We start from the raw sequence: 27,152 nt of genomic DNA, 5'->3' as shown, positions 1-27,152 counted from the left end.
CACTGTTTCTGCAGTTGCTGTAGTTAAAAATGACAAGGGAAAGTATGTAAAGGGTGCACTCAGATATATCCTTGTATAGAACACTGAAAATACATACAGCAGTTCTTTAGATTTTGATGTGGAGAACTGTGCTATTCTGAGATTAATTCTGAAAAGAATTATTAATATGGCACATTACTCTCTTAGTTAGCAATTGGGCCGAAAACAGCTTATGAGCATTTATCATAGAATCATATAGAATGGTTTGGGTTGGAAGGTACCTTTAACATCATCTGGTTCCAAACCCCTGCTATGGGCAGGGACACCTCCCTCTAGACCAGGTTGATCAAAGTCCCATCCAGCCTGGCCTTGAATGCTTCCAGGGATGGGGCATCCACAATCTCTCTGGGCAACCTGTTGCAGTGTCTCACCACCTTCACAATAAAGAATTTCTTTCTAATATCTACTCTAAACCTACCCTATTCCAGTTTAAAACCATTTCCCTTGGCCTGTTGCTAAATACCCTTACAAAATGTCTTCTGCATCATATGATAAGTACACATCCAATTGAACGGAAATAGATACATGTTCCATTGCTACTCTTCAGTTAATAATCAGTGATATTGTTGCAAAATGGCTAACAAGGAGCTTTTAATATATAGAAGTGTATTCTGGATCTGGATGAATGGTTCTGAAATATTTTTGGACTTGGAAGAACGGTTCTGAAATACTTTTGCCTGAAAAAAAAAAAAACTTTCTTTCTACTTTCCAATGAAAATTATTTTCGTATTCTCAAAGGATCTTGAATAAATATATTATTTCCTCCAGTGTTAATTGTGGATGAAATTGTCTGAGATTTCAGTCTAACAATGTACTTACCTAATACCCTTCTATCAAAATTCACGATCAGAACCACATGAAACTACTCCTGTGGCTGAATTGGCAAAAATGCCTTGGTGAGTTGTGAAGCAGTGAAGGTCTGGACAGAAAAACGTGAAGTGATGCCATCAGGGTGTTTCTGGTAAAAGCTTAAGTGAAGATTAACGTGGTTCTAAGGGAAAGCTAAAAGCAATAGTGGTGAGTGTTAAGATGGTAAGGTGATGTGAACAACCAGGACAGCCGTGACCTCCAAAACATGACACAGTGAGACAAACTCGTGATAGAATGAAAGAAATGAATCCATTTATTTGTGAACATAGAGATCATACATTTCTGCAGACACATGCACACATTAGTTTTCTGGCCTCCTAAGTCTAGTTTTCATTTATATTACAGTACTTTTACCCCAATTGGGCAGATTAAGCAATACTTATGGATGTAACCTACACCCATATTAAGGCCTCTCTAAATTAACACAGCAATACAGAGGGGCCTTAATGTAGACGAAGACCAGCACTAATTTCTCTGTTGTTTGAATTTGCTAACACATTCCATCTATGCTACATTACCAAAGTTGGAACAAATCTAAACTGCTGCTCAAAATGCCTTGATCATTTTTCAGTCTTTCCGTCTATCCTGTCAGTTGCCTCCACTCAAATGCTTCTTCACTCTGTGTTGGTAGGGTCCAACACCCCAGGAACGAGGTAAAATTGTGCAAATGTGTTTACAGCCAGCATGCATTTGGCCTAGGTGAGGATGGCACAGCTAGGTTTTGTGAAGTTAGCAGTAAGGAAGTATTTAGGAAAGGCACTATTTTCCCTGGCACAATTGAGCACATTAGAAACACAAGTGAAGTGAATGGAAAAATCCAAGGCTACCTGCTAAAACAGAAAGCCATTTACACACACATTTTATGTCAACATTGTCATCCAAAATCTCCCCTATGCTTTTGTTTCTACTCTTAAATTCATGCTTTCGTTTTCTTGTTTTCATTATTGTTCTCTTGCTCTTCCTCTGGTATGAACACACTTACGGTGACATCGCTGGTCTCCGTTCCATACTTGTTCTTCACCACAAGGCTGTACTTCCCAGAGTCGTGTGTGGACACAGCAGAAATGGTGAAGCTGACATTTTTCCCAGCTTCGAATTTCAGGATGCAGTTAGCATCTGACACAAACGATTTTTCGTTCTTCAGCCATGAGACTTCTGGGGTAGGATCTCCCCAGACAGTGCAAGACAGATTGAGTGCCTACAGAAAAAGTACAGAAGGATTGCATATAAGTCAATAAATATTTGCTGTGATTTTTGATGCATAATTTTACAAATGTTCCCTCTCTCTGCATTTCTCTTCCTGCTTTTAGTAAATGGATGCATATCATCAGCAATCAATAGTTTTTATCAGTCTCCTCTATTATAAAGGAAAAGAAGGAACTCAATTTGAAAAGTCCATTACAAAGTTTTCAATATTTTATGCACCTTCTTCTCTAATTGATTACCAGGGCCTTCTCCACACATAATGTTTAATATAAAATCATCTATTACCTGCATTTTTGTGTAAGACATAAAATAAGAATTTGAGGGCCTATCAGGCAGATTTGCTCAGGTTAAGCTCTCTATATATTTGCTACAGAAGAAAAGAAAGCATCTTCCTTTTCAAAATAGTAACTAAGTTCAAAGTGTCCCTGGAATATTTTGTTCAGTTTAGAATCTTTACATACCATGCCCTGACAGCTCCTCCAATGGATTTGAATTGTTATATTCACTCCTATAAAACCAGTTTTTAATGGAAATCAAAACAAACTTTACTGTTTCTTTGGTGCTTAAGTAAATATTTTGCTTTGATGCTAGTAAGGTTATCCCCTCCTCTGGTCACAGTGCTGTGGGAATATTCTCACAGACTTTGCCGAAGCAAATGCCACATAGAGAGCCAAATGCAAAAAGCTTTCACATGAAACCTCAGAGGCACAAATGCCTTTCTCTGGGCCTTTCTTTAGGGAGGAGTAAATTTATTGCTAAGTACCAATAGTGCATGGGGCCAAACTTAAAATGTTGGTCAAAGCAGAATCTAACCTTTTCTCTAGTGGAATTTGAAGGACTTTTACTGCAGAGAAAAAGGTGTTCAGTGATACATAAGGAATGATGGCTGTGGCTCCACCAGACTGAAATCAAGTTTCTCCTCAATTTTTCTTAAAGCCTCTTAGTAAGAAAAAAAAAACAAACATTCAAAATAGAGGCAACTGAAAAGGATTCTTATTTGGGCACTACTGCTGTCACAGTAAAAGGCCACTGTGAGCAATCAATTTAACAGGCTACTTTCCCTTCTCTGCTCCTTATCTGGTAGTGTGACAGTGGAAGATGGGACAGAATAAAGGCATCCAGAAAGCTACTGAAATGAACAGATAGGGTAAAAATTGAGAACTCCATTAAAATAAACACTTCTGAGAACAAAAATCAAACTAACAGAAATCCCACATCCCCTAAAGATTAAAATGAAAACGAAAGGGAAGGCAAAATATTTCCTCCACCTCCAACACATATATCTTGGCAACACATGTATCTTGATGGAAAGACGTGTCCTGAGTGTGAGGTGGTTAAAGCCTGGTGGAAATAGCCTCTATCTTACATCCTGCAGCACCTATAGTTGATGACAACATGGGGACTGTGAATGCCTTCTCTTGTAGCCCACTGGTGAGAATGTGGTTTTGACCACCGTATCAATCCATCTTTTCGAAAAACATGAAGAAAACAAATGGCTTTACATTTCTCCCTTTCCTTTAACACTGTCAATACAAACATGCCATCAGCTTTAGTCTCAGCCAGGAATTACACACATGTCCCTTGCAGTACTCAGTATTTCTTTATTGTGTTCTAGTTTTCTAGCAAGCATGAGATCATTTCTGAGTTGCCCCAGCTGCCACTGTAAGATGCTAATGAGCTTATGTCCTCATCCAGACTGCTGTGTGAGTGACATTATGCAAACCTCAGGTGTTTGAAGTGGTGTCAGTACTCCTTAATTCAAAGAGGTTCAGTAGCAAAAGACAGAGTCATCTCTGCTAAGTCATTCCCCAGAATAGTCACATTTTGCTTAACCTCACTACTAGCTTCTGTTTGGAATTGGTTCTCCTCCTGATGTTTCCAACTCTTATTGCTGATTTTCCAGCAACTACTGTGCAGAGATATATCTTATTATTCACTATGTAGATGGTGAGATCTTTGGTCATGCCAATATTTTTTTGGAAGACAGTTCCACAATTATGGCACCTTAGCCAAATGGAAGTGGTTACCCACTGTGGCTGTACCTATCAGCTGCAGATTTTCTGTTCTTTGAACAGGATACTGTCTTTGCTTATGTGTTCATATCATAATTAGGACTCAAAACACGTCTAGACCTTATGGCATCTATCAGGAAATCTGATCTATCTGAAAAACCTCATGAGCATGAGCAAACCTCACCTCTCAATATTTCGGAGTTCCACAGAGAAGTTCACAACCTAAATCTGTAGCTGGGGTACAGATGGCTATACAACTGGAGCACCTAGGTGCTTCAGGTCCAGGCCTTTTGTGTTTCTGCTTGTCTTTTTTGCCTTACACTGCAGATTATCATGAGTAGGGAAGTACAGCAGCAGAGGGAAACACATTGTATTCCAGGTACCGCTCTTCTCCCTGTGTGTTAGCACGTACCTTCATGGGTAGTTTGGGCAGTGTGTGAGTTAAAGCAACAAAGTCATGGGAACTCACTCCCTTCTTCCAGTCTACCTGTGGAGGCACCAACCCCCAGCAGAAGGGGAGAATGGGGAGCTGGTGTGTAGAGGGATGTAACGTCTTGCTTTCATGTTTGAAAGTGTAAATCTGTCAGGATCCAGAATGTTCTTGTAAAAATAACCCCCTCTTAGTTTTGATAAACCTAAGTGAGGTTAATCTGACTGTCTGTACACAAAACTTGTGCTGGTATTTTCTGTCAGATAAATTCTCCCTAACATGAGCTGACACTTAGCCTTTTCCAATTATATCCCCATGCTGAAGTGCATTTATGTATGTCAGCAGAAGCCTCTTAGGCCATCTGGAGCACTGTTTGATCAGCTCTGGTAGATGCAATACCTTCAGCTCGCTTGTAGAAAGCCAGAAAATAGCATTACAATCACAGTGTTAAGTCTGTGACTGAGATATGCATATGCTTCAAGTTCAATATAGCAGTACCATTCTGTTCATAGAACTTAGTTATGGCTGAATATGGCTATTCAGAATCAGACTTTGCTATTGCCAGTCTTCTGCTACTGCATTTACTCCTTTTCAAAGATGACTGTGCAGCTTGCACAACATTTACACAACAGATGCAGAGAACTGCCTTCCTGTTTCTCCAGTGTGTGCAAGCAAAAGGCAGATGAGCCAACATCACCCAAACAAGCAGTGCATTCCCCAAACACTCTCTGTCCTACTCTGTTTCTCAAAACAATCATCTACTGCGTTCAGAATCATGAGGTCAGGGATATTTGTCTCAAGTTCTGGGAATTTTCCATTCACTTATTCAAACGTCACAAATGTCCTTGCTTTCAAGGGCAATGAGTGTCTGGGTAAGATTTTGCAACTCGTTTTTTACAAACTCCCTTTTTTGTCAAATGTACACAATTTGCTTCAGCGAGCTTATACTCAGCTTTGACTCTTTTTGGCAGAGAGCTTAACACTGAAAACAAGCCAAAGCAGTATGAGAAGTTCATCTTCAAGCACAAGCAGCATTAGATGAGAGTCTGCAAATGCACTCCATTCCTTTCTGTATTCCACCTACCATTAAAATATTTGTATGAATGCTGCTTGTTTTTACAGTATTCCCAGAGGTGCTAAATCATTCAGTGAAAAGGTTTATCAAATGGTGTTTCACTTTACAATGCCAAAATGCTCAGTGTTCCCTGAATTGCTGTAGCCCACTATCTGATAGCTACGGATTACAATGTTAAGAGACTCAGACCAAGATTTTAGTCTTAACATTTCTGCCCAACTCATTATCAAATACCTCTAACCCAGATGAACCACTACTAGTGAACGTGGAAATACCAGGCAGCTGTTTTGCCGTTACGTAGTTGTTTGCTCGCCCACATTTAAGAAAGAAAGTGGCTGGTGGCAGAGCAGAGGGAGGTGAAGAGCAATTGCTTTTAGTCTCAGTCCTACTGTACTACAACCTGTAGGAGCAGAGTGCTGGGGAAAGTTTATGGGAGTACAAACTGACCTCCTGGGGCATCTGGTCTGTGACTGAGCAGTGGCACAGCCATGTTCCCAAGAGTACCTTACAATAATCTTTTTGCTAAATGCTGCTGATATAATCTTGTGTAATGCCAGTGCCTTCTGACTTCATTTCCCACTTACGCTGATGAAATACAGAAAACTTTCTCCTTTGGTCTGGAAGAGAATTGAGTTACAATTTACTAGTTTTATGCTGTTTAAAAGGCAGACTACTGACTGTAGTGCCATGTTGTGAAAAAGTTAACTCCATCAGGACAGAACGAGTAGCCATCCTGTAAGAAAAAGGGAATTAAAACATTCCCTGGTGGAACCTATATCAATGGCACCCTGTTAGTAAAAAACTGTGAGGCCTGTGTATGAATTTTTAAACAGCTGGTTACATAAGGAGTTTGAATCACAGCTCACACTGTTGTCTCACTTTTATCTAATTCTTAAGAAAAGACACTGCCCCAAATAAATAAACCCATCTGTGCAAGACCACTGAGTTATGTACAGAAGACAGGGAATGAATAATGTGACGGATGTCATAGATGGAATCTTTAAAAATAAAATTAAAAAAAAAAAAAAAAAAAGAATATTTTGCTGTCATTGAAAGACATTTGAGCTGTTTGGCTCTTGGGTAAAGCTTCAATGAATTCACTGTACCTTGCCTTCCTGGATGGTGACAACATCGGGCAAACCTCCAAGCACCCGGGCGCGATCTGAAAGGAAACGAGCATAATTTACTTTGGTGTCTCAAAATCAACTGCGTCCCAGATTCTGTTCCCCCTCCAGTTCTTTCCTCTTATCTTATTTATGTACAACGTGTCTCTGATATCTGTGCTGGGAGAGAACTACTCAGCATTCTCAGCACACCATTTGAACTTAAGAAACATTCCATTCGCAGCAAAAGAAGCGTTAGCAGCTGGTGTCAGTCACCTACTGGGCAGAACTAAAGTCCGCATGGTGCATCCTGCACATTTCACAATCAATTCAGAGTTACTTGTGATTACATACAGAAAATAATAATAATGATTTTTTGAAATCCAGTGCTGTAAACAGCGGGATAGATGAGAAGTGATGTTTTTGAGAAGAAATAAATGGCAGCTAAGAAAGTGCTAGAGCTTATGTTTTGATCTGAAAAAGGCTGCAGTCTCAGTGAAAGCAGTGAAATTTCTCTGCTTTGCATGGATCTCCATGTAAACAGGATTGGTATCAAGCTTCAAGCTCAAAGTCCCATAGGAATCTTACATAAATACAAATAAGCTGATCACATGCAAGCTTTGATGCACTTATTCTGGGGCAATGATTAGGTTAGTTATAATCTTGGTGGAGTCTGGCAGAGCAAGGAAAGGACAATAGAGAATATTCTCATCTAATGTACTCTGTAAATATGCACTCTGGAGTAAATGACAACCTGATGGAGCATGACTACACTGTATTTGCCATCCCTCTATGAATCATGCAGTTAGAAATGAACTGCCCAGGGCAGGGTCATTACTGGTCCTTTCCTGCTATCTCAGCTGGGCCTATCAGGAATTGCTGTATATAGCACAGCCAAACCCATTTCTCTTTGGAGTCTATGTCCAGTGAGGAGTTAGCTCCAATCCCTCTACCCATTTTTCTCTGTTTTTCTTAAAATCCAGTTCTGCTTTTGTTTTTATACAGGTCTGGAAATCACCTGCACTGAGATAATTTTTGTGTTGTTACATTTTCCTACAGATTTTTCTGGAAACAGGAAAAATACTGATCTTAATAAACCAACTTGAATTCTAGTGACTTATTTCTCAGACAATTATTACATATTTTTATTTTAATTGTTGTGTTGGAATTGAAATGTATCCAAAAGTGCCAGAAGATTCCCAGACCTGTCTTTAGACTATGCAAAAGGCTCTGCTGCTTTCTTACCCACCTCCTTAACACAGAGCCATTTAACATTTCAAATAGTTCAAAACCAGCTGAGTGATTTCCTCTATCTCAGAAAACAGAGTGTCTTTTGGACATAAAACATGCATGAGATATCTCAACAATAGAGGTGATTTTTGGATAAAGCCAATTGGTAATGAGAACAAGATCTTAGGCTGAAAATATCCACACAACCCACATTTACAGTGTCATTAGCTGCAATGTGCAAATATTAAATCACTCTTCTTGCTTCCCCCTAGTGCTAGGCCAGCCAGAGTTAGGACATGCACATACATGTACACATGCATACGTGTCCTCTTTCTCCCAACAGGCAACCTTCCTGTGTAGGGAGAGAACCTTCATAAACCATTTATTGCAATTATGATCAAAGAAGCCTCACTTACTTTTCTCTGCAATTGCAGCTTGCCTGGATTGAAAAGAAACAAAGAGAAAATTCAATTTCATTTAATGTTTACATAGAGTGATTGAAAAACAGATAGCTTATCTCTTAAGTTATCTTCGATCAGTTAAAGAAAACGCCTCTCATCATTTGGCAATACTGCTTTTTCTTCATTACCTAACTGTTGCAATGCAGTCACATGCAAAACTCCTACAGGTTTCTGTAGGACTAGGATTTATTTTTAGCTCTAGCACAAAACAAACAAATACCTTTATTATTTTATGGGTTCTACTGCTGGATTGCATAATACTTACTTTAATCTCTGGAACTCGGCAAAGGCTTCATCAAATGCTTGATAAAGAAAAAAGTTGATTTTAAAGGTAGGTTCAAACATAGGCTATCACAAATGTCATTTTAAAATGTGGAACTAAATTATAAATATAGACATCATTAAAGAAATATTAATGTATGGAAGCATGCTGTGATACTATATACTTTCTACAGGGCTAAATGATTCAACTGATAAAGGCAGTCATGTATACAGCAACTGTTTATACACATGCGCATGCATAAACACTTATTTTTCTCTACTAAAATTAAAAATTTAACACAAAGACATAGGGAAAGAACATTAGGTTGAAATTACCTCATAAAACAGAGGAAGTAATCCAAAATATATCACAATAATGCTATTCAAGCTTTTTTGATCACATACCCCTATTAGTAAAAACAGTTTTGAGCACATACATCCCAGTACATAAATATGCATTTATTTATAAATTACATACTGGTGTTACTGAAGTTTTCATGCTTCCTTCCCACAACCTAGTAAATTGTCTTGTGCACCTCACTTCACTGGCTTATGGGTACAAGAGATTTATTTTTTCCAAGTGCTTTTCACATCTGCTCTAAAGCATTGCACTGATGGCCATGAACAAATCAAACAGCGAACTCTTATCTCCTTCATAAATTCAGGCTTAGCTAATGTCACGTGGTTGGTCAACATCTCCCACTTTGAAAGGGAAGAAAAAATTCATTTTTCTCAGAAATTGAGGATAGCATACAGAAGGAGCAACCTGGAGATGACTGTAAGTTTACTGGCCTTCCAGAGATGTTACAGGCCCAAAGAGAAGCTTTAGGGATGGGAAATGCTTGAGACAGAAAGCCAGCCACTCTGAAGCAGTTAATCTTCTCCCTGGGATGTGAGAGCTCTCTCAGAGTAAGAGCTTCCATCAGTCAATCAAATTAATCTTATATGTTCCTGAAACATTCCTTCATTGTGCTGATGAAAGGGACTAGTCTTGACATCTCTGAAGAATAAGGAGCCCTGTTATATCCATCGAAGAAATACAGTAGGAAAGTAACAGAACAAACTTGTCCTTCACTTCCTCTTCCAAATATTATTTGAAAGAAAGAGACAGAGAAGTCATTCAACACTATAACTTGTGTTTAACATTGCCCATCGATGCATGGGGTTTTGTGGGAAAACTCAAAAACTGGGCTGACATCTCCATAGGCAACTCCGAGTCAAGCTGCAGACTGGTATTTGGACAGGAAAAAGTCAATTATAATTTATAACTTGAGAGTGCAGTATGAAGCAAATGGATGACACTACCACAGAATGCCAAGCTGGAGGCAACATGCAGAGACCCTACAACCCAAAAGGTCTGTAGCACTGGTCTGTAGCACTGCCCACTCCACCACAGTGTTATACCCATGTTCAGGTAGTGACAGTGTGACCAGCCTACCTTGCCCAGAAAGATCCACTGTCTTTTTGTGTCCAGTTTTACCATCAAAGAGTTCCATTGTGTATTTGCCTTTGTCTTGTGGAGTTGGCTCATTGATCTGCAGCCAGATCTGTTCCCCAGTGACACCAGTCTTCACTCTGTCTGTAAACCTAACCTGGGTATCGCTGAAAAAGACAAAACAGTGTTACCCCTTCATTTTAGTGGAATATAAACGGGATTTTCTGTGAGAAATCTCAGCAGTTACTAAATGACTTCCAAGGTAGAATGGCATGCCGTCATATTTTGAAGTTTTTGAAGCCAAATGTCAACAGTAGACCAAAGGGGCAGAATTGTTATGACAGACTTTTTCTGTTCAACTTCCATTTCTCTTCAAAGTCTGTAGAATGAAGATGCATCTGACTGGTGTATTCTCAAATGTTCATGTTTTCTTCTTAGCATAAGTTTATTTCTGCTTGGGCACAGCAGAACTACATAAGGCTGTACCTACAAAAAAATCCCACTTTTGTTACAAATGATGTTTGATTAGTTTCAATGTTTCCTCACATTCTGCTGCGATTTGGCTTTCACAATCAAATGCATTTTTACATGAGTAGATTCTCTTCCACAAAAAAGATCAATTTTTCAGCTTCTTAACTCGACAGTTAATTGCCTTGGATGAAGGATATGATATTTCTCAAGCAAGCAGTTCATTTTCTTTTTAATTGATGGCTTTGAATATGCTAGAGAGTCAAAGATCAATTTCATGTGTTTCAAGATTAAATTAATTTATAAAAATGAAATAGAGAAAAGACAGTGACAAGAAAGAATGATAGAAAAAAAAGAGAAAATGAAGAGAGAAAAAAAAATCCAGAACAATTCATATTTGGTTCCAGTTTTCAAACATTTGAGATACCTGGAGATACTATATCAAACGGGTGCCAAGAAAGGGGAAAACCTCAAACTGTTACCATGTCCACACAAAGTGAAGCAGAAAGAATACTAATAATAGATTTAACATAAACTGAGTTGTTTATTTCTCTGAGTTTTCCAATACAACTCTTTACACTGACTGAGAATTCAAAGCTGTCTCATGGATTTGGGTACACAGCTTCCTTTAATTTTATGGGGAGCTGAGCGTTCAAGTTTATTTCTAGAGTCTCAGTTCTCCTGTCTGTCCGACTTAGGCTTGTAGAACTCACAGGAAGCCCTGTCTGGATTTTACTGCCCTGGGCACATGTTAAAACTTGCTTTGCCTCCAAAACATGAACCCATGCGTGAAGAGGATGTGCCCTTTTGCCCTGGTCCCTGTGAATTATGGCTTTTAGACAAGCAGGCCTCCAGGCCTGGTATCTTTGAACCAGAGGCAGTGATCTCTAACAGAGCTTGCCAGTGCCATAGACTGTACACATGTCACTCCTCAGAACCACTCCAAAGAAGCAGCTCCCATTCAAGAGGTGGAAGTTCTCTGAAGCAATGCAGCCCTGACTCATGAGGGATAATGGGAAGACAAGTAAGCCTAGTCTGTCTCATACATCTAGGTTCTTTCTGAGTCTACAAACACCAAATTACACAAACTTTTGCAAAGCTTAGTCATACTTACTTGTGCACCCAGCCTACTCTCAGATCTTCCACATAGTAGGTGACAAAGGAGTACAGCCTGATGCCCTCGGCTGTGCTCTGGATTTTCAGATCTGTTGCAGATAAAGCTGCAAGAAGAACACATCTTTATTTGCACCCATTCACTGAGTGTCACTAGTCATATATCAGAGAAGTGACTTAAATGCTTACCAATCCTTCTGCATACTTCATTCATCAGATCTGCAAAAGCTGTGGAGACAAAATCCATAAATTAAGACACTGTGTCTGCAGCTCAATCATAGTACAAGCACTGCCTCTGAAATAATTTCCCCAGGCAGTTCCAAAAGTAAATCAGATCTACACTTTAAAATGTATTAGAAAGCTGTGTTTGCCTGTTATTCCACAGTTTCCAGACTTTATTTTACCTTGATGAGTACTGCTGCAGCAGAACTAAACTACATGCTCTTTTTTTTCCATGTGAATACCCATATTCAGTTGGAATGACAACCCATCTATATGCATTATAACAGATTTCATTTTTCCCCAGTTGCTTGGAAAATTAAGTGGTCACAATGAGTGGAAGGGTCTCAAAATATATGAATGCAAAAACATAAAAAAGTGAAATCTTATAAAAATATCTAGTTCTATAATTTCTTCTTATGATTGTTGGCTTACACTACTGATGAGCCCTGAGGAAACAAGATCTAGCTTAGCACCAGTCATCACATTCTCCCAACATTATACATGCAATAAGGCATACTCAAATACTATTCATACTGAAAAATCTGCACTGTTCTAGTGAGATGCAGGAGGAAGGAAACTACAGGAAGGTGATTCATGCAGCTGTCTGTATTGCCTCGACCTCACCTACAGGCTGCTTGGCTTACAGCACGCAGAAAGGGTACTGACCTGTGTCCGTAAGTTTCAGCTCACTGATGTCCTTCCCTCTGTCATCCTTCAGTATGACTTCATAAATTCCAGTGTCTTTCTTAGAAAACTGTGAAAACAGTATTCAAAATAGTTTCTGTACAAAAATCTAGATCTACATCCTAGTTCATCCTCACCCTGTCCCCATCCCCGAGGAGGTGCCTGATGTCTGGGACTGCCCTGGTGCCCTCAGTGCCCTACTGGCTGGGGCTCTGGGATGGGGCCTGGCAGCTGGGCCGTGCCTTGATGGGCTCATGGAGGGACTCAATCTGCACAGGTCTCTGGTGCTAATTCCCTTTCTCGGCTAGAAGAACCAGAACCAAAGAGACTGAGTGATTAATGCAAGTCAGACTCCACACCTTGAGACTGTAAATCTCAAGCAAGTCCATTGGGTAACTTCAAGAGGGTGCTCCCATGAGGGTCAGAGCGAGCAGCACTTCCCGAGTGCAAGTCACAACATAAACAGAGTCTCATTCTGTTGTGAACTGATACGCAAAGGAAGTGTCACACTTATTATCTCTTCTGTTCATCACTTCCTGAAAACATGAATGAACAGTTAAAGATAGAAATTTGTTTTAGACAAAATGCAGACGCCTTGTGAGTTTTTCCATTTTTAAAACCCGCTTCCTTTTTTGATTGTTCTGTTCAAATACCAGATCATATCTTTCACCTGATTCACAACATTCAGATGAGGACTAGAACAGACAATCACTCACCTCTGATATCAGCAGGGTGCACACACCATCTTTAAAGTCATGCTCTTCATCTACCATTATCTCCCTGGTATCTTTGTACCATACAATATGTGTTTCCTTCTTAATATTGGCCACCTAAAATGGATGAAAACCGTACCATAGTTATTTTCTACATTTGGTCAGATGAACCTTGCACTGCATGGATTAACCTGTTTGAATGCTGGGCCAGCATGAAAGAACAGCTAAAGCTTTCCAACCTGATTGTAGTGAGTTACAAGGAGGCTGCTGGAGGCCTCACAGTTAAAATGAAGGCTGCAAGGAAGAAACAGAAGGGAAGAATAGAGAGAAAAAAGGGTTATCAACAGCTTCAAGGAGTCCAGTGATCCTGTGAATCTAGCCCAGGGGATTTCGACACAGGTAAACAGGCAATAATCAGAAAGTCTTTGAATTCACAAAGACTCATCAACACCTATTAAGGTCTCTTTTGCTCAGCTCAGGGCGGATGGTTGGATGGATAGATGGATGACAGACTTGAAGAAGCTATATTCCAAGGTGTTTTGTCTGAAATAAGCAGCCAGAGCACAATGTTCTGGTTTTTCTCTGCTTGCAGTACCTGGGGAAATGTGAAGGGCCTGGCCTGGATGACAGACCTAGCTCACTGCCTCGAAATGATGGGAGAGCTGTCAGAGAATGACAGCATTATGGTGCTGAGGCAGGCACTCTGCATTCCCCCAGAACAAATGTTACCATCATGCTACCCTGCTCCTGTTCCAGTCTCTCTCTTAAATGACTTAGGAAGTTGTGCAGGTGCATCTAACTAGTCTCCAGTAACAAAGTGGTGATACTCAAAGGGTATGAAACAAGAATATTTCCCTTGCTGAAGGTTCTTTTGCATAAGCCTTTTCCTCCTATTTCTGTGCACAGAAACTAACGCACTGCTGTTTGTTCAGATACCATGTTTCTGCAAAGAAACCAAAGTTTGCTGATTATACTGCAGAAGTACAAACTGTTTGGCTTTCACCACTGTCTTCGTCAGTTTTTGAGCTGCTTTGAGCTGAACAAGGAGGTAAGTTTTGCCCAAGTCTCAGATCATTTGCAGTCACCCCAGCATGATTAGCCCATGGTGCTTTCAATGGCTCTGTCTGTACGCAATATGCAGTTGGGAATCCAAAACCAAAGGCCATCTATTTAGTCCTCTTAGCCATCTAAACAGATGTTGATCAAAGTGTTTCTTGGAATCCTGTACCTAGTGTTTTCTTTACCTCTTACCTTACATTTCAGCATCACGTTACATTCATCAGTAACTTCCCATCCCAGCTGATCCACAAAATGAGGACCTGTTCAAAGTCACAGACACATTTTTTTTAAAACCATGAGTGCTATTCATGATACAAAAACAAAGACAAATCTGTTTTTCTTCATAAGAACACTGTGATATTTTAAAGTGTTTTTGTTTTTCCCATTTCTCCTTCAGAAGGTAAGCAACTACACAAGAGAATATACTAGATGTCTTTTAAGGGTCCCTTCCAATTCAAATGATTCTATGACTCTATTAAAAATGTCTATTTCAATTTAGAGCATATTAATATAAACAAACTCTTAAACACTTACATGATTATCATGAGTATTCTTATCATACCTTGTTTCCTGTGCCACTCTTTTCTCTGGAATTCTGCTTCATCTCGCAGCTTCTTGAATACTGGAAATGAAAACCATTAACGCATATGAGGTTATATGGACTATATGATTTATTAGTGCAGTATTGTTACCAGTGCAACTCTGTCCTTTGGAGGTCAAAGAGAATCCTGTCACTGGGTCATTCTTTCTCTCAGCAACGTAATACCGCACATTTTCTACACAATCTAATATAGGGAACTTGTTTTAGCAGGGGGGTTGGGCTTGATATCACTGCATCTGTAGAAAAGCAAGCCCTGACAGCCTTCAATATTTTACATTTCTGGAACAGCTCCCTTTCCTCTGGGCACTTTTAAAGTATCAGTTCTCATACGCTCTCTGTTCTATTTGAGGCAGACAAGTGCTGTGACACGAACTTTTAATAGTACTAAATCAGGAAAAGAGTGGAAAAGTGATGACTGCCAACCTTGGTATAACTTTCCTAGCCTACAGTGTAGCACACATTCACATACCATCACCGATGAGGACCAGGCTGGACTGATTGGTTGCTTTTCCATCCTGCAGCTGGAAAGTGTAAGTCCCTTCATCTTTGTCCTCAAGTTTATCCATAATCATTTCAACAAGGCCAGTATGCTGGTCCACCTTCATCTTATATTTCTTCAGGAATTGAAAGTAAATTAATTAATGAATGTCAGAATCACCATATATTTGGCAAACACTGATATCTTTGGGGGAAATTCTGCTTTCTTTGTTCTCATTCCCACTATCTCTTTCCCTGGCTCTAAACATAGAACCAAATAAATAAGAAATCTGTTAATGATGGAATCATGTGACAGTCCTGCTCTATGATGAGTATTGTGATCTTTTTCATTAGACAGGCACGGTTTTGTATCTCTTTAGAACACTATTGCTTAGGAGTCAACATTTAAAAAAAAATTTTGCATAGAATGCTCTGACACTATCACAGAATCACAGAATGGCCAGGGTTGGAAGGGACCTCAAAGATCATGAATCTACAATCCTCCTGCCACATGCAGGGCCACCAACCTCCCCATTTAATACTAGACCAGGCTGCCCAGGGCCCCACCCAACCTGGCTTTGCACACCTTCAGGGACAAGGCGTCCACAACCTCTCCGGGCAGCCTGTTCCAGCACCTCTCTCTGTAAAGAACTTTTCCCTGACATCCAACCTAAATCTTCCCTCCCTCAACTTAAAACCATTTCCCCTTGTCCTGTTATTATCTACCCCTCTTGTTTATAGGCTCCCTTTAGGTATTGAAAGGCTGCAATGAGGTCACCCCACAGCCTTCTTTTATCCAGGTTGAACAAGTCCAGCTCCCTCAGCTGTCTTCAGAGGGGAGGTGCTCCAGTCCCCTATCCTTGTAGAGTGCTCTATCTAACTATCAGTATTGCAACAAAAACATGCCACGAGTTGTCCTTGGGAATAACAAGCTCTGCTGCTGAAAACAACCACTTGCAAGTTTTCCCTTGGTTTAACACATTCCTCCAAACAGGAAAAGGATATGAGAAGAGAGAACAAGTGGCCATAGATAAAAGACACTGGATGATCTGGGCTACTGCAGTGATTACTTGAAAACCACAGTAGCTGCTTACCTGTAATTACTTGGTTCCCTACATTTCAGGACCTTCTACAGTACCCATTAGTTAACAGACCATGTGGTACTCCCAAAGGAGGCAGGAAGGATGTTTATAAACTCATTCAGTCGAATTTAGCTGGAGCTCAGAACTATAGACAGAGTCTTTCTAGCAAGTGGTGTTTTCAATGACATACATTAATTCTGATGAAAATGCACTAGCATTGAATTCTAATTGGAAGCTATTGAAGATATTAGTGCTTTGAAGATTATATATAAATAATAATTAAAAATAATTAAATAATATTGAAGATATTATTTGTTATAAACACACAAAAAGGCAATGTGAAGCCTTACCTCTCCATTAAAAATTTCCTTATCATTAAATACAAAGTTGGCCTTTGCATTACCAGACAATTTTTCAGCTTGCAACCAGAATCTCACTTCTCCTTTTTCCAGAATTTCTACTGCCAGCTCAGAGGCAAGTGGAATAGCTACAAAGAAGAGAGACAAGAATGAAGCATATACTTTTCTGCATAGGAACAACTATTTTCTTCACCTCTTCCATTCAGTTAATGTACTCAAGGTAACTAGCTTACAATAACTCTTTGTACCAATGGAATGCCTCTCCACCCACATTTACACAGAGCAACAGGCAAGATTGAATTATTTGATCTTTCTATCTCTAGGTCTAGGTACAGAGTTGAAATGTTTGCAATTTGAATTGTGCTGGGGTCCCTCCATTCCAACATGGGGCTAAAGGTAAACTGCAAGCATCTCTGCAGCACAATGTGAACCTTCCTGGTGCAAACACATCTTTAATGAGTCACTTAATGTTGTTGCAAGGCAGTGAAGTGACTCATTAAGGAAACGATAAAACAAAATAAAACAAGCACAAAGGCAGATCAGAAAGTCAGCTGCTGAACTGCAGGTTGGGAGATTTTTGTAAGTAATTCTTGCTGAGTGGGACCTTTATCTCCAGAATTCACTGAATGTCACAAAATGCCCCAGATTTCCCCATTAATAATAAAAATCTGTTTATTTATGAATAATGGAAATCCCCACATTCAATAAGCTGTGTAAGCAGGAAAAAAAGTTCTTGTAAAGAGTACTCTACTACAAACTAGTCTTATATTTTCCTCGTTCCTGTTTATAAAACTACTTTCACTTTAACTTTTTGTCAAGTTATTTTAATCAGCAGCGTTAAACAGGGGCATTTATACTCTAATATCTGGGGATATTTGCTCATTTTATTATTTTCCATCATTTTACCTGTCTTAGTGGACTCTCAAATTTCCAACAAACTCATATACACAGAGCATGCATGCTGTATGTGACCTCTGCCCCAAACTCCACTTTCACAGCAGTGTAAAGTCTGCCTTGCAAGGGTGTAACTGAGAAGAGTGCACAAACAAATTGCAAAACACCTGATTAAGTGTGTGGTGATGGGTGTCACCCTATACCTCCTCCCATACAAACCCCAGGGCAGGGTTTTCCCTAAACTTTACTTACCTAGAAGCCTCACTACAGGGAGAGGACTGGGACTGGTGTAATACCTGGCATCATTTGTCTTTCATTTTTCACCATGCTAATTCAGGTTGGACACTAAGAAAAATTTCTTTTCAGAAAGAGCAGCGAGGCAGTGGTACTGAGGCTGTCCAGGGAGGCGGTGGAGTCACCATCTCTGCAGGTGTTCAAGATGTGTGGATGTGGCACTGAGGGATGTGGTTAGTGGGCATGGTGGAGACGGGGTGACGGTTGGACTAGGTGATCTTAGAGGTCTTTTCAACCTTAATGATCCTACATTTCTAAACAGTGGGATACTTTCTGGGGCTGAACACTGCTGCCAAACCAGGTGGTGCCCATGTGAGGACTCCCTGCATCTTCTTTTCACAGGAGCACCCTTTCCATGAACCTCTACCCTCCCACGCTCACGCTTTTGGTGGCACAGAACACGTCTTTGGTGAGTATAAAGATTCTGGGTGGTGAAGACACAGGGAAAAAAAAAGAAAAAAGAGAGTGATGAAAAAACACAGAAGAGAAAAACGTTCAAAAATGAGTCCTACAGAAACAGGAGTATTAAAAGGAATCAGTTGTGAAGCTTCCTTCCCTACTAGCTTGTGAGAAACAAAAGGCATGACATATCTTGCATAATTTTTCAGAACAAACCACCAGAAATGCTACAGAGCCTGCAGAAGTAACAGGAGGAGGGTGAGAACAGACATCAGGCTGCTCTGCTTTTGTTTCACTGTCAGCTCTGTGGGAACGTCAAAGTCCCAGTATGCAATTAACAATGAATATCTTAGTCTAAAAAGGAAGAAAATACCTCAGAAACTGCTCAAGAAGAGGCTGAAAGGACATAAAAGGATCATTTCTGGGAAAAGGCCACTCACTCCCCCATCTAAAGTAATCAGACAAGTCTGTGTAACAGCCCTGCACCAGCAATAACCCTATTTCAAAATATTTCCATTTTACAAAACACCAACTGTCTTCAGGGATTTTGAAAAGCCATCATGCTTTCAAGGTTTCACATCCTATTTGTATAACATCGCAAATTACCATGTGCAGTTGACAGAAAATCTTCAGGCAGACGCCAGTGCTAAACTGAAGAGCTGTAATATTTGTTTGCACCCAACACCAATACAATACTCTGTTCAAGAGCAGTTGAGTTCTGCAGGACCACATTATCCGAGCAGCTCATTTTCCCACAGTCTCTTGCTGCAGATGTTTCCGAGTAGAAGTTAGAGTTAAGTGCAGTTGAGACATACAAACCAAACAACGTGCAAGAGCTTATGTTGAATCAGAAATGGCAGCGACTCATTTTTTTGTCAGGAATTTGGGTATTCATCAGATTAGTGTTTATAAATATCTAAAAGAATGTGAGAGGCAAATGGATGAGGCCAAGTTCTTTTCAGCAGTGTGTACGATAGGACAAGGAGCATTGGCCCAAAACTTGAACATAGGAAGTTCCATACTAACATGCAGAAGAGCTCCTTATGGTAAGGGTAACAGAATACTGGAACAGGTTTCCCAGAGATGCTGCGGAGTCTCCTTCTATGGAGATATTCAAGACTCATCTGGATGCTACCTGTGTGACCTATTAGAGAGAACCTGCTTTAGCAGAGGGTTGGACTCAATGATCTCTTGAGGTCCTTTCTAACCCCTGCAGTTCTGTGATTACTCAGAGAGATGACTGAAGTCTCATGTTGATCTATAGCTCATTATTATTTTCCCAGTCTCACAGATAAATGAAGATGTGTTTCGACCTATAATTGTAATTGATAATTTTGTAGTGTTCACAGGGCCTAGCATGCCCAAAGCAAAAAGAGCAGTTTCCCTCTTCTGATTTCACCTGCTTCCCCTGGAGACACAATGCACAGCTGGGAGTGTACTAACACCTAACAACACACAAAAAAAAACCCAAACCCACATTCTGTGCCCCAAGCAACTTATTTTTATCACATTAGTTATTAATACAGAATGTGGCAAAGAGCTGAGAAGAGAAGGGTTGGGGCAAGTAAGGACGGGTGACAGCAATAAGGGGCTGTGATGACTCATGCTCAGAGTGAAGATAGGGTTGGGAGAAGTAAACAGGGTGCTTGGGCTGTCAAAATACTGAGAAGAGCAGAGCTGATATGGAAAGGACTTGGAGGGAAATGACACGTACAGAAAGACAGGCAATTTGTGTGGCCAAGTTGTGGTGGGGCTGAGAGGAATGATGCAGGCTGGGCTGGCAGAGGTGCCATTGTTTTCTTATTTTTCTTATTACTGTTTTCTTCAATTATTCAAGTAACATTCCACTGAGAATAACAAGGTCGTGCCACTGTCAGGATATCATGAAAGTATAAGAAATCTGTGAACTTGGCAAAAGTATCGTCCCAAGCAGCAGGAAAGGTGTTTACATCTCCAAGTGGAACAGAAAAGAGTGTGACAAATTTCAGCAGAAAAATTCTGTATAGAGAACTACATTGCTTGCTCTGTTAACCATAATTTTAAATTGTTTTAATTTCAGTTGAGATGAAATTACAGGGGCAGATAATTTTTCAAATTAGAGTGTTCAGATCAAGCTAGGCATTCCAAGTAAAGACAAAAAGCTGCTATAAAGAAGAAATAAAACCATTAGGATACTTATTTTCAATCCAACATAGAGCATATACTTAGTATATACTTAGATCAGTAACCCGCAAAAGAGCAGGAAGAATATCAGCAATGCTGTGAGTGAAAAATAAAGGAATCGTAGGTTTTCAATTCAAAAACACTCATCTGAAAGCAGTCAAGCAACTTCCCTATCTGATGCTGGCAGGAGCTTTGTGATACATACCCCAGTGCACACAAAACTCTCCCTTACAGACACGTTTGATTCACTTACTTGGGAATTTGTGTTCATGGCTCAGAGCAAGCAGGCGTTTCATTTCTGCAAAAGATATGAAGCAATACATGGATATTATGGATACAGCAAAGACAAAAGCAGGAAGAAACAGAAGGCAAAGCAAAACAAGCATGCTTAGAAGACACTGTGTGTCTACCTTCTTCATCAATCGTGTAGCCTGATGAAACTCCATCAGTGTCTGTAACAACACAGGAATAAATTCCCAAATCATCTTCCCCAAGATTCTTAAAAACTGCTTTTGACCTTTGGGAAACAAACAAAAAAAAAAAAAAAGATAAAAAAGTAGAACTAGTCTGAACCAAGATCCTTTTTCACTGTTGCAAAACCAGATTAAAAGCACCCTTGTATTAGCTTCTGCTCTGACTGCAAGGCAAATACAGGTGTCCTGACCAGAATAAACCAGGATAGGTTATTAATGTGTGGTACAAATGGAAATAGCCCAGCCCATGAAGCACCCATGAGACTGAAAGCTGACCATTTGCCTGTTCTGGGACAACAGTGGAGATCTGGGTGCAAGATTTGTAACTTCTTGAGGAAGCTGTAGAAGCTCTCAGTGCCAGAAGTACTGGACTTAAAAGCATATTGTCAAGTCTTTGATGAACAAGGAAGGATACTCTAAGTGCAGGCTGATTCAGCTTTCATATGCAATACCAAAAGTGGTGTTTCTGCATGGTTTGTATAACTGGAAGAGCACACAGATACTTCATAGGCTGCATTTGCCCTTTCTTCCTCTCTGAAAAATGCCTGAAGAAACATTTTAGGCTTGTAAAGAATTACAATTGTTACCAAATCAGGCTATGGTGACATTATCAAAACAGTGTCCTGCTCAGATGATTGTAATGATGTTACACAGTCAAGGCATTTAGGAAGCAGACAAATAATTTAAGCCATTGGAGATTTAACATAACAGCAATTGGAATAATCTGTCCTGGCAGGTTGTAAGAGGACAGAGCACAGATTTTCTCACTCTGTGCCTAAATGTAACTACAAGTACATTGCCTAACCAGAAGGCCTGACTCATTCTGTGCAAGCTACAATTTCCTTATGGTCTGCACATAGACTTGCTGACAAACAGCATGCTCATGCCGAAGCCTTTTGGTAACAACAGCAGATAGAATTCTTACTGAGCTCATCCATCCAGAAAGGATGGATTTCTGTGGTCTGCTGAGGTTTTTCAAACATGAGATGATTGTTACCACTGAGTGCTCTTACTTTCCGCCTTTGGAATCGATGTCCAGTCGAGAGTCATCCTCAATTGGCTCATAGTTCTTGGACCAAACAAACTTAGAGTTTGGAGACATCTGATCACATTCAAAGTTCAAGGAAATGACTCCATCGTCATCCACATTAACCACCACTTCCTTAGTTCCTGAAAGATCAGAACAAGGCAATTCCATTTTCTTAGAGATAACAGCAAACAAGTCTGATTTATAGGGTGGATTGAGAGGATCCTTTCTATTTTGGCAGGTGGCACACAAAGTGTTGCAAATATTGACAATATCAATCCTTGACTCCTGACTAGCTTTCTCATCCTAACACAAATAAATTAAGGAACAGATTAAAAAGCATTGTAAATCAAGTTATTTACTTGAGCAAGTCTAAGCACCCATGAGACTATGATATTTTCTCTAGAAAAAAACCTGAAGGGCAAAAAATGCAAGCCTCCAATTCCATTAAATGCTTGAATTATTAAATAGCAATATTTTTTACGCTAAGGGATAGTAAGTGTTTTCATTATGCAGCAAGAGTTTCTCATTCCCTAGTCAAACAAAAGCTCCAGAGGGAATACTGGGTACAAAAGTGGATGTTTGAAAAGGTGCAGGAGGCAAAAGAAGAAACAACCAAGCTGATCAAGTTGCACAAATCTGTGCAACTGAGGCACATCTTTGGTGACTCTGGCTTCACTCTGGGTGGTTGGCTTAATTGCTGAGCTTGGCATCTGGCCCTGCAGCCATCTGCAGCATTAATGCGGGCACACAAAGGGTGTGAATATTTGCAATTAGCCTCTTAGTCGCCCACCCTGTTTTGCCAGTACCTGCAGTCTGTGGGCTGGATAAGGTGACCCAGTTAGTCCCTAAAAGGCCCTGAGTAAGTTCCAGATCGGGAAATGAAACACACCTCCTGCATGCTCCCTCCATCATGAAGCACAGCGAATTTTATCTGGGAATCCTGTACCTGTGGCAATAGCTTTCATTTCAGCAGCTTGTCTGGTAATGCCACTGAAAGCACTGAGAAGTGTTGGAGAACATCCAGCTTCCTCTGAACAGCTCAGAGCTGCAGTTTACATCTGAATGGGGTACTCACGGTATATTACTGAGTTTAAGACAACGCTGGGCTGCCCAGAATGCTAATGGCGTGCCTTCTCACAATGCACTGTGTCTTAATGACAAGAGACCTATTCCCGACATTATAATTAAGGGCTTTATTTTCAGCATAATTCTTAATGAATCTCAAGTATGCAAGGAGATTTCTGTGTTTCATCATTCCAGTACTATACACGTCCTCTCCAGCACTGCGATTAGCTCCTGTAATGACAAGTGCTGTACGTGCAACCTTCTTATTCTTTATAATTTGCTACGACTGTTTAATGAAAGATTAGATTAATATCCCTGGTTTGGCCCTATTATTTACCAGCCCTCACAGGAATGAAGCACAATAAGAACCAAGAGATGATTAATGGGTACTAAGGTCTACAAATAATTTGTGAGGCAGCTGCACATTTTTCAAAATTTTAATGATGTAATTTATTATATGCAAATTCATTGCTTGACATTTCACTAATGTTTAGTTGACATTTCACTAATGTTTAGTTTCCCCTCGATCATTAGCACGTGAATCTTTGGGTGGCAGCTCATGTGATGTGTGAAAAAACACAGCCAGAAGGAACATTTGAAGAGCAGCATCTCCTACGTTTGTTTTAGAGTATCCACATTAGAATCACAGAATGGCCTGGCTTGAAAAGGACCACAATGATCATCCAGTTTCAACACCCATGCCATGGGCAAGGCTGCCAACCAGCAGACCAGGCTGCCCAGAGCCACATCCAGCCTGGCCTTGAATGCCTCCAGGGATGGGGCATCCACAACCTCCTTGGGCAACCTGTTCCAGTGCATCACCACCCTCTGAGTGAAAAACTTCCTCCTAATACCTAACCTAAACCTCCCGTCTCAGTTTAAAACCATTCCCCCTTGTCCTAGTACTATCCAGCCTTGTAAACAGTCATTGCCCCTCCTGTTTATATGCTCCCTTCAAATATTGGAAGGCCGCAATGAGGTGATGATAACAGTGCATAGCATGTATCTCCAGAAGCAATGATGGTTTTTACCTCTAATAGTTATGTGGAAGTCAGAAAAATATGTATTTTTAAACTACTGTGGCAGAGGACTTGCCTACCCCACAGTGTGAAACCAAAGAAGCTGCCACAATAGTAGTAGCCTAATTTCCCCTTTCTAGGTAATGTGGTGGTTTGTACAAATCATCCAGAGTCACTCTTAAAGTCCTGATAAAAAATAAAATACTTAGATACCATATCAAATACTGATTTGAGGGCTTCTTTACACTGAAAGGAAAGAGGTAATGTTAAGATAAAGCAGACAGCACCAAAACACTTGAGTTATGGGCACCATCTTTTCTACAGCTAGTCAGAAAAGTTGACTGGGATTAATTTCATTAATTTCTGAGATTTTGTCATAACACTTCCCAAACATGCTGCTCAAAACCTCTCTCATCAAGGTTAAATTTGCCTATTGGTTAGCTGAAGGGATTTTGGTGGACGACTGACTTTGTGCTTAAAGTAAATTTGTGGTTGCCATGGGGTTAAGTTTTTAGTTCTGCTATGGCTTTGGTCACAGCAGCACCGAGGGCAGAATCAGAAAAATCAGGTAATTGCAATTTTATACTATCTTAGTATGCTTCTGATTGCGTTGTGAGAGGTCAGGTGAGTGCAGGGACTTCCAACAGGTTGCCCTGACTGAAACAGTCCTCACATGCACCATCTTGCAGCCAAGGATTCACACAAACGTGTAGAAGGCCTCCTGTAAAAAAGGCTTTACAAAAGCCCACAACAAAACACTTCATGTAAGGTTAAAGGTTGGATCCCATAGTCTGACCCCCAGGGCAGATCAAATTCGTGTGCCAAGCCCTCCTGAAGCAGTTGATGCATGGTTTGAATCTAACTTCCATTTATGCCAGCATGCGAAAGGACTAAGAGCAGACCTAAGAATGATCAGGAGAGATATGCAGTTGCTCCTAGACTCCTCTTGCCTCCTGTGAGATCTGCAAAATCACCAAAGTGATTTTGTCCAAAGATAAAGTTTCAGCTCAAGACTAGCCAGCATTGCTGAATTTTTATTTTTTTTTTCTCTCCTTTACGTGTGTGGGTTTTTTATTTAGTTTTAAGAGATAACTGTAAAAATGAAATACAGTTTTTAAACAAGGGAAGGATGGAAACTATCATACCATTCTATTAATACATGTAACTGGATAAAGAAAATTGATATCACACATTTTAAAACAAGTGTTTCCATTCAGGATGTTATTTACTTACATTCTTTGGTTAGAGAGCTCAGTCTCCTGGCAATTCTACATGTTTGCCAACATTCCAGTGACATTCCAGCAGGAATTGTGCAGAGAGATCTTACAATATTTTGTCTCCATCCACGATGTTAATAAAGACAGTATTCATTGGGCAACACCAGAAGATTTGTGGTAATTTTTGATTGTTCTTGAGATTTGTGTGGTTTGAGTGGGAAAGCTGAAAGCCTATTCAGGAGGCTGCTTTCTGAAACACGTTCTTTAATAAGCCTTTTGTTATTTCTTAGCACTATTAAGAAGCTTAGTTTGGTGAACAGTTTATCTGCATACCTTAGGTCAAAATATGGGTCAATCAGATTTGTTTAAGTAAATCATTTTCAACTTCCCTGACTTTCTTGAGATCCATCAGACATCACTACGGTGAACAACAGCCTGGCTTGCAGAAGAGTCATAGTCCTGAGATTCATCACCTTCTCTAACTGTGAGGATTGCAAAACAAATATTGTACTCACATTCATGGTGCTAGATTGAGCTTGGGCCACATTGGACTACGAAAACTGCTGAAAAATCTTTTTTTTTTTGTTATGACGATCATCTTCAGAACAGTTTACATCCATATATTATTTTCACTGCATGATCAATCATGTATTTCATGCATTTAAATGTTATTACCATAACAAGTTTTTATAAAAAATCTGATGGATGGATGTTAACCCTCAAGGGAAATAGATTAGTAAAGGCAAAAGTTCAGTACTAATAGTGGTTTGATGTTCAATTTAGAAGTGGTGGTTGTTGTAGTATCTAAGCTGTTTTCAAGAATCGGTTTCTAAGTCCTGCCTTGCTCTACTTGCAGGTGATGAGAACAACCCTAATGTTTCTTCAGTGGTTTGTTGGTCTGAACTTAGGGCTACTTTATTTTTGAAAGAAAAGAAAAAAGATGCAGTAGCTGTGAGAGATGAAGCTGAGGTATGGATGGCCAGATGAGCAGTGGGATGAGCAATCCTGCTTGCCATGTTATTATGATTACAGCTGTCGACATGGTAAGATTTACCTATAGTGCCCCTTTTCATCTCATCCTGTAGGAAGTTCCCAGGCTTCTGATTTTGCACCCAGACTTCTCATGGCCTCTCTTTCCCATGTCTCCAGTCTTTGGTGCTCCTGGCTCCACACTCCTCCTACTATGACCATTTTCAGGCCACATCTCCATTACCACCATATCTTCCTTTTACTCTAGAACAAACCTATTTTCAACTAAATTATTTTGGTCCCTTCACAGCTCGTGTATTTCTCTCCTATTCCAACCCTTTCTTGCCTACATACTTATCCTCTTATCTCCATATCACAGTCTTGCCTTTTCTTAATCATCCAGTCCATCCCACCCCCCTTTCCCATTCCACTAATAGTCACTACAGCCTTCTCATTCAAATATTTCCAGTTCTTTTCTTCCTCTGTCTTCAGATATCCTTTTGATCACATTTACAGCCTCACTGGGAGACTGTTCAAAACTTCCTAGGATTACATTTTTTAAATCTTTATTTTAAATATTAAGGGTAAAGAGTAATTTCTTTTACCCTTTCCTCAGGTATACTGCGTAAATTAAACAGAAGAGAGAGATAAACAAATAATTTACTACAGGCAAGGGCCTGCAGTAGGCAAGGGCAAGGCCTACAACTGTAGAATCTTTGGTTGGGCTGA

At 40.0% G+C, this 27,152-nt stretch overlaps 1 protein-coding gene across 5 annotated transcripts in view; it reads right to left on the bottom strand.

Annotated features, from left to right (window-relative positions):
• MYOM1 (myomesin 1) overlaps nucleotides 1-27,152 on the bottom strand; it is a 77,154-nt gene that overhangs the window by 5,267 nt on the left and 44,735 nt on the right. For 3 of the 5 annotated variants that reach the window (XM_042869617.1, XM_042869619.1, XM_042869620.1), the window contains 16 exons: nucleotides 22,137-22,293; nucleotides 21,061-21,167; nucleotides 20,904-20,948; nucleotides 16,892-17,028; nucleotides 15,452-15,596; nucleotides 14,944-15,003; nucleotides 14,574-14,641; nucleotides 13,326-13,439; nucleotides 12,592-12,679; nucleotides 11,893-11,931; nucleotides 11,705-11,810; nucleotides 10,126-10,289; nucleotides 8,692-8,728; nucleotides 8,382-8,404; nucleotides 6,739-6,794; nucleotides 1,892-2,107 (listed from right to left, as the gene is read on the bottom strand). In XM_042869617.1, the coding sequence (XP_042725551.1) occupies nucleotides 1,892-2,107; nucleotides 6,739-6,794; nucleotides 8,382-8,404; nucleotides 8,692-8,728; nucleotides 10,126-10,289; nucleotides 11,705-11,810; nucleotides 11,893-11,931; nucleotides 12,592-12,679; nucleotides 13,326-13,439; nucleotides 14,574-14,641; nucleotides 14,944-15,003; nucleotides 15,452-15,596; nucleotides 16,892-17,028; nucleotides 20,904-20,948; nucleotides 21,061-21,167; nucleotides 22,137-22,293 (1,562 nt within the window). Of the gene's footprint in view, nucleotides 1-1,139; nucleotides 2,108-6,738; nucleotides 6,795-8,381; nucleotides 8,405-8,691; nucleotides 8,729-10,125; nucleotides 10,290-11,704; nucleotides 11,811-11,892; nucleotides 11,932-12,591; nucleotides 12,680-13,325; nucleotides 13,440-14,573; nucleotides 14,642-14,943; nucleotides 15,004-15,451; nucleotides 15,597-16,891; nucleotides 17,029-20,903; nucleotides 20,949-21,060; nucleotides 21,168-22,136; nucleotides 22,294-27,152 lie in introns of those variants that run through there. The other 2 variants (XM_042869618.1, XM_042869621.1) reach the window with 1 other exon arrangement.

This window comes from Lagopus leucura, unplaced genomic scaffold (genome assembly GCF_019238085.1).
Source record: "Lagopus leucura isolate 7727_CA_CO unplaced genomic scaffold, USGS_WTPT01 Super-Scaffold_100002, whole genome shotgun sequence".
NCBI lineage: Eukaryota > Metazoa > Chordata > Aves > Galliformes > Phasianidae > Lagopus > Lagopus leucura.
This window is presented reverse-complemented; position numbering and strand designations above follow the sequence as displayed.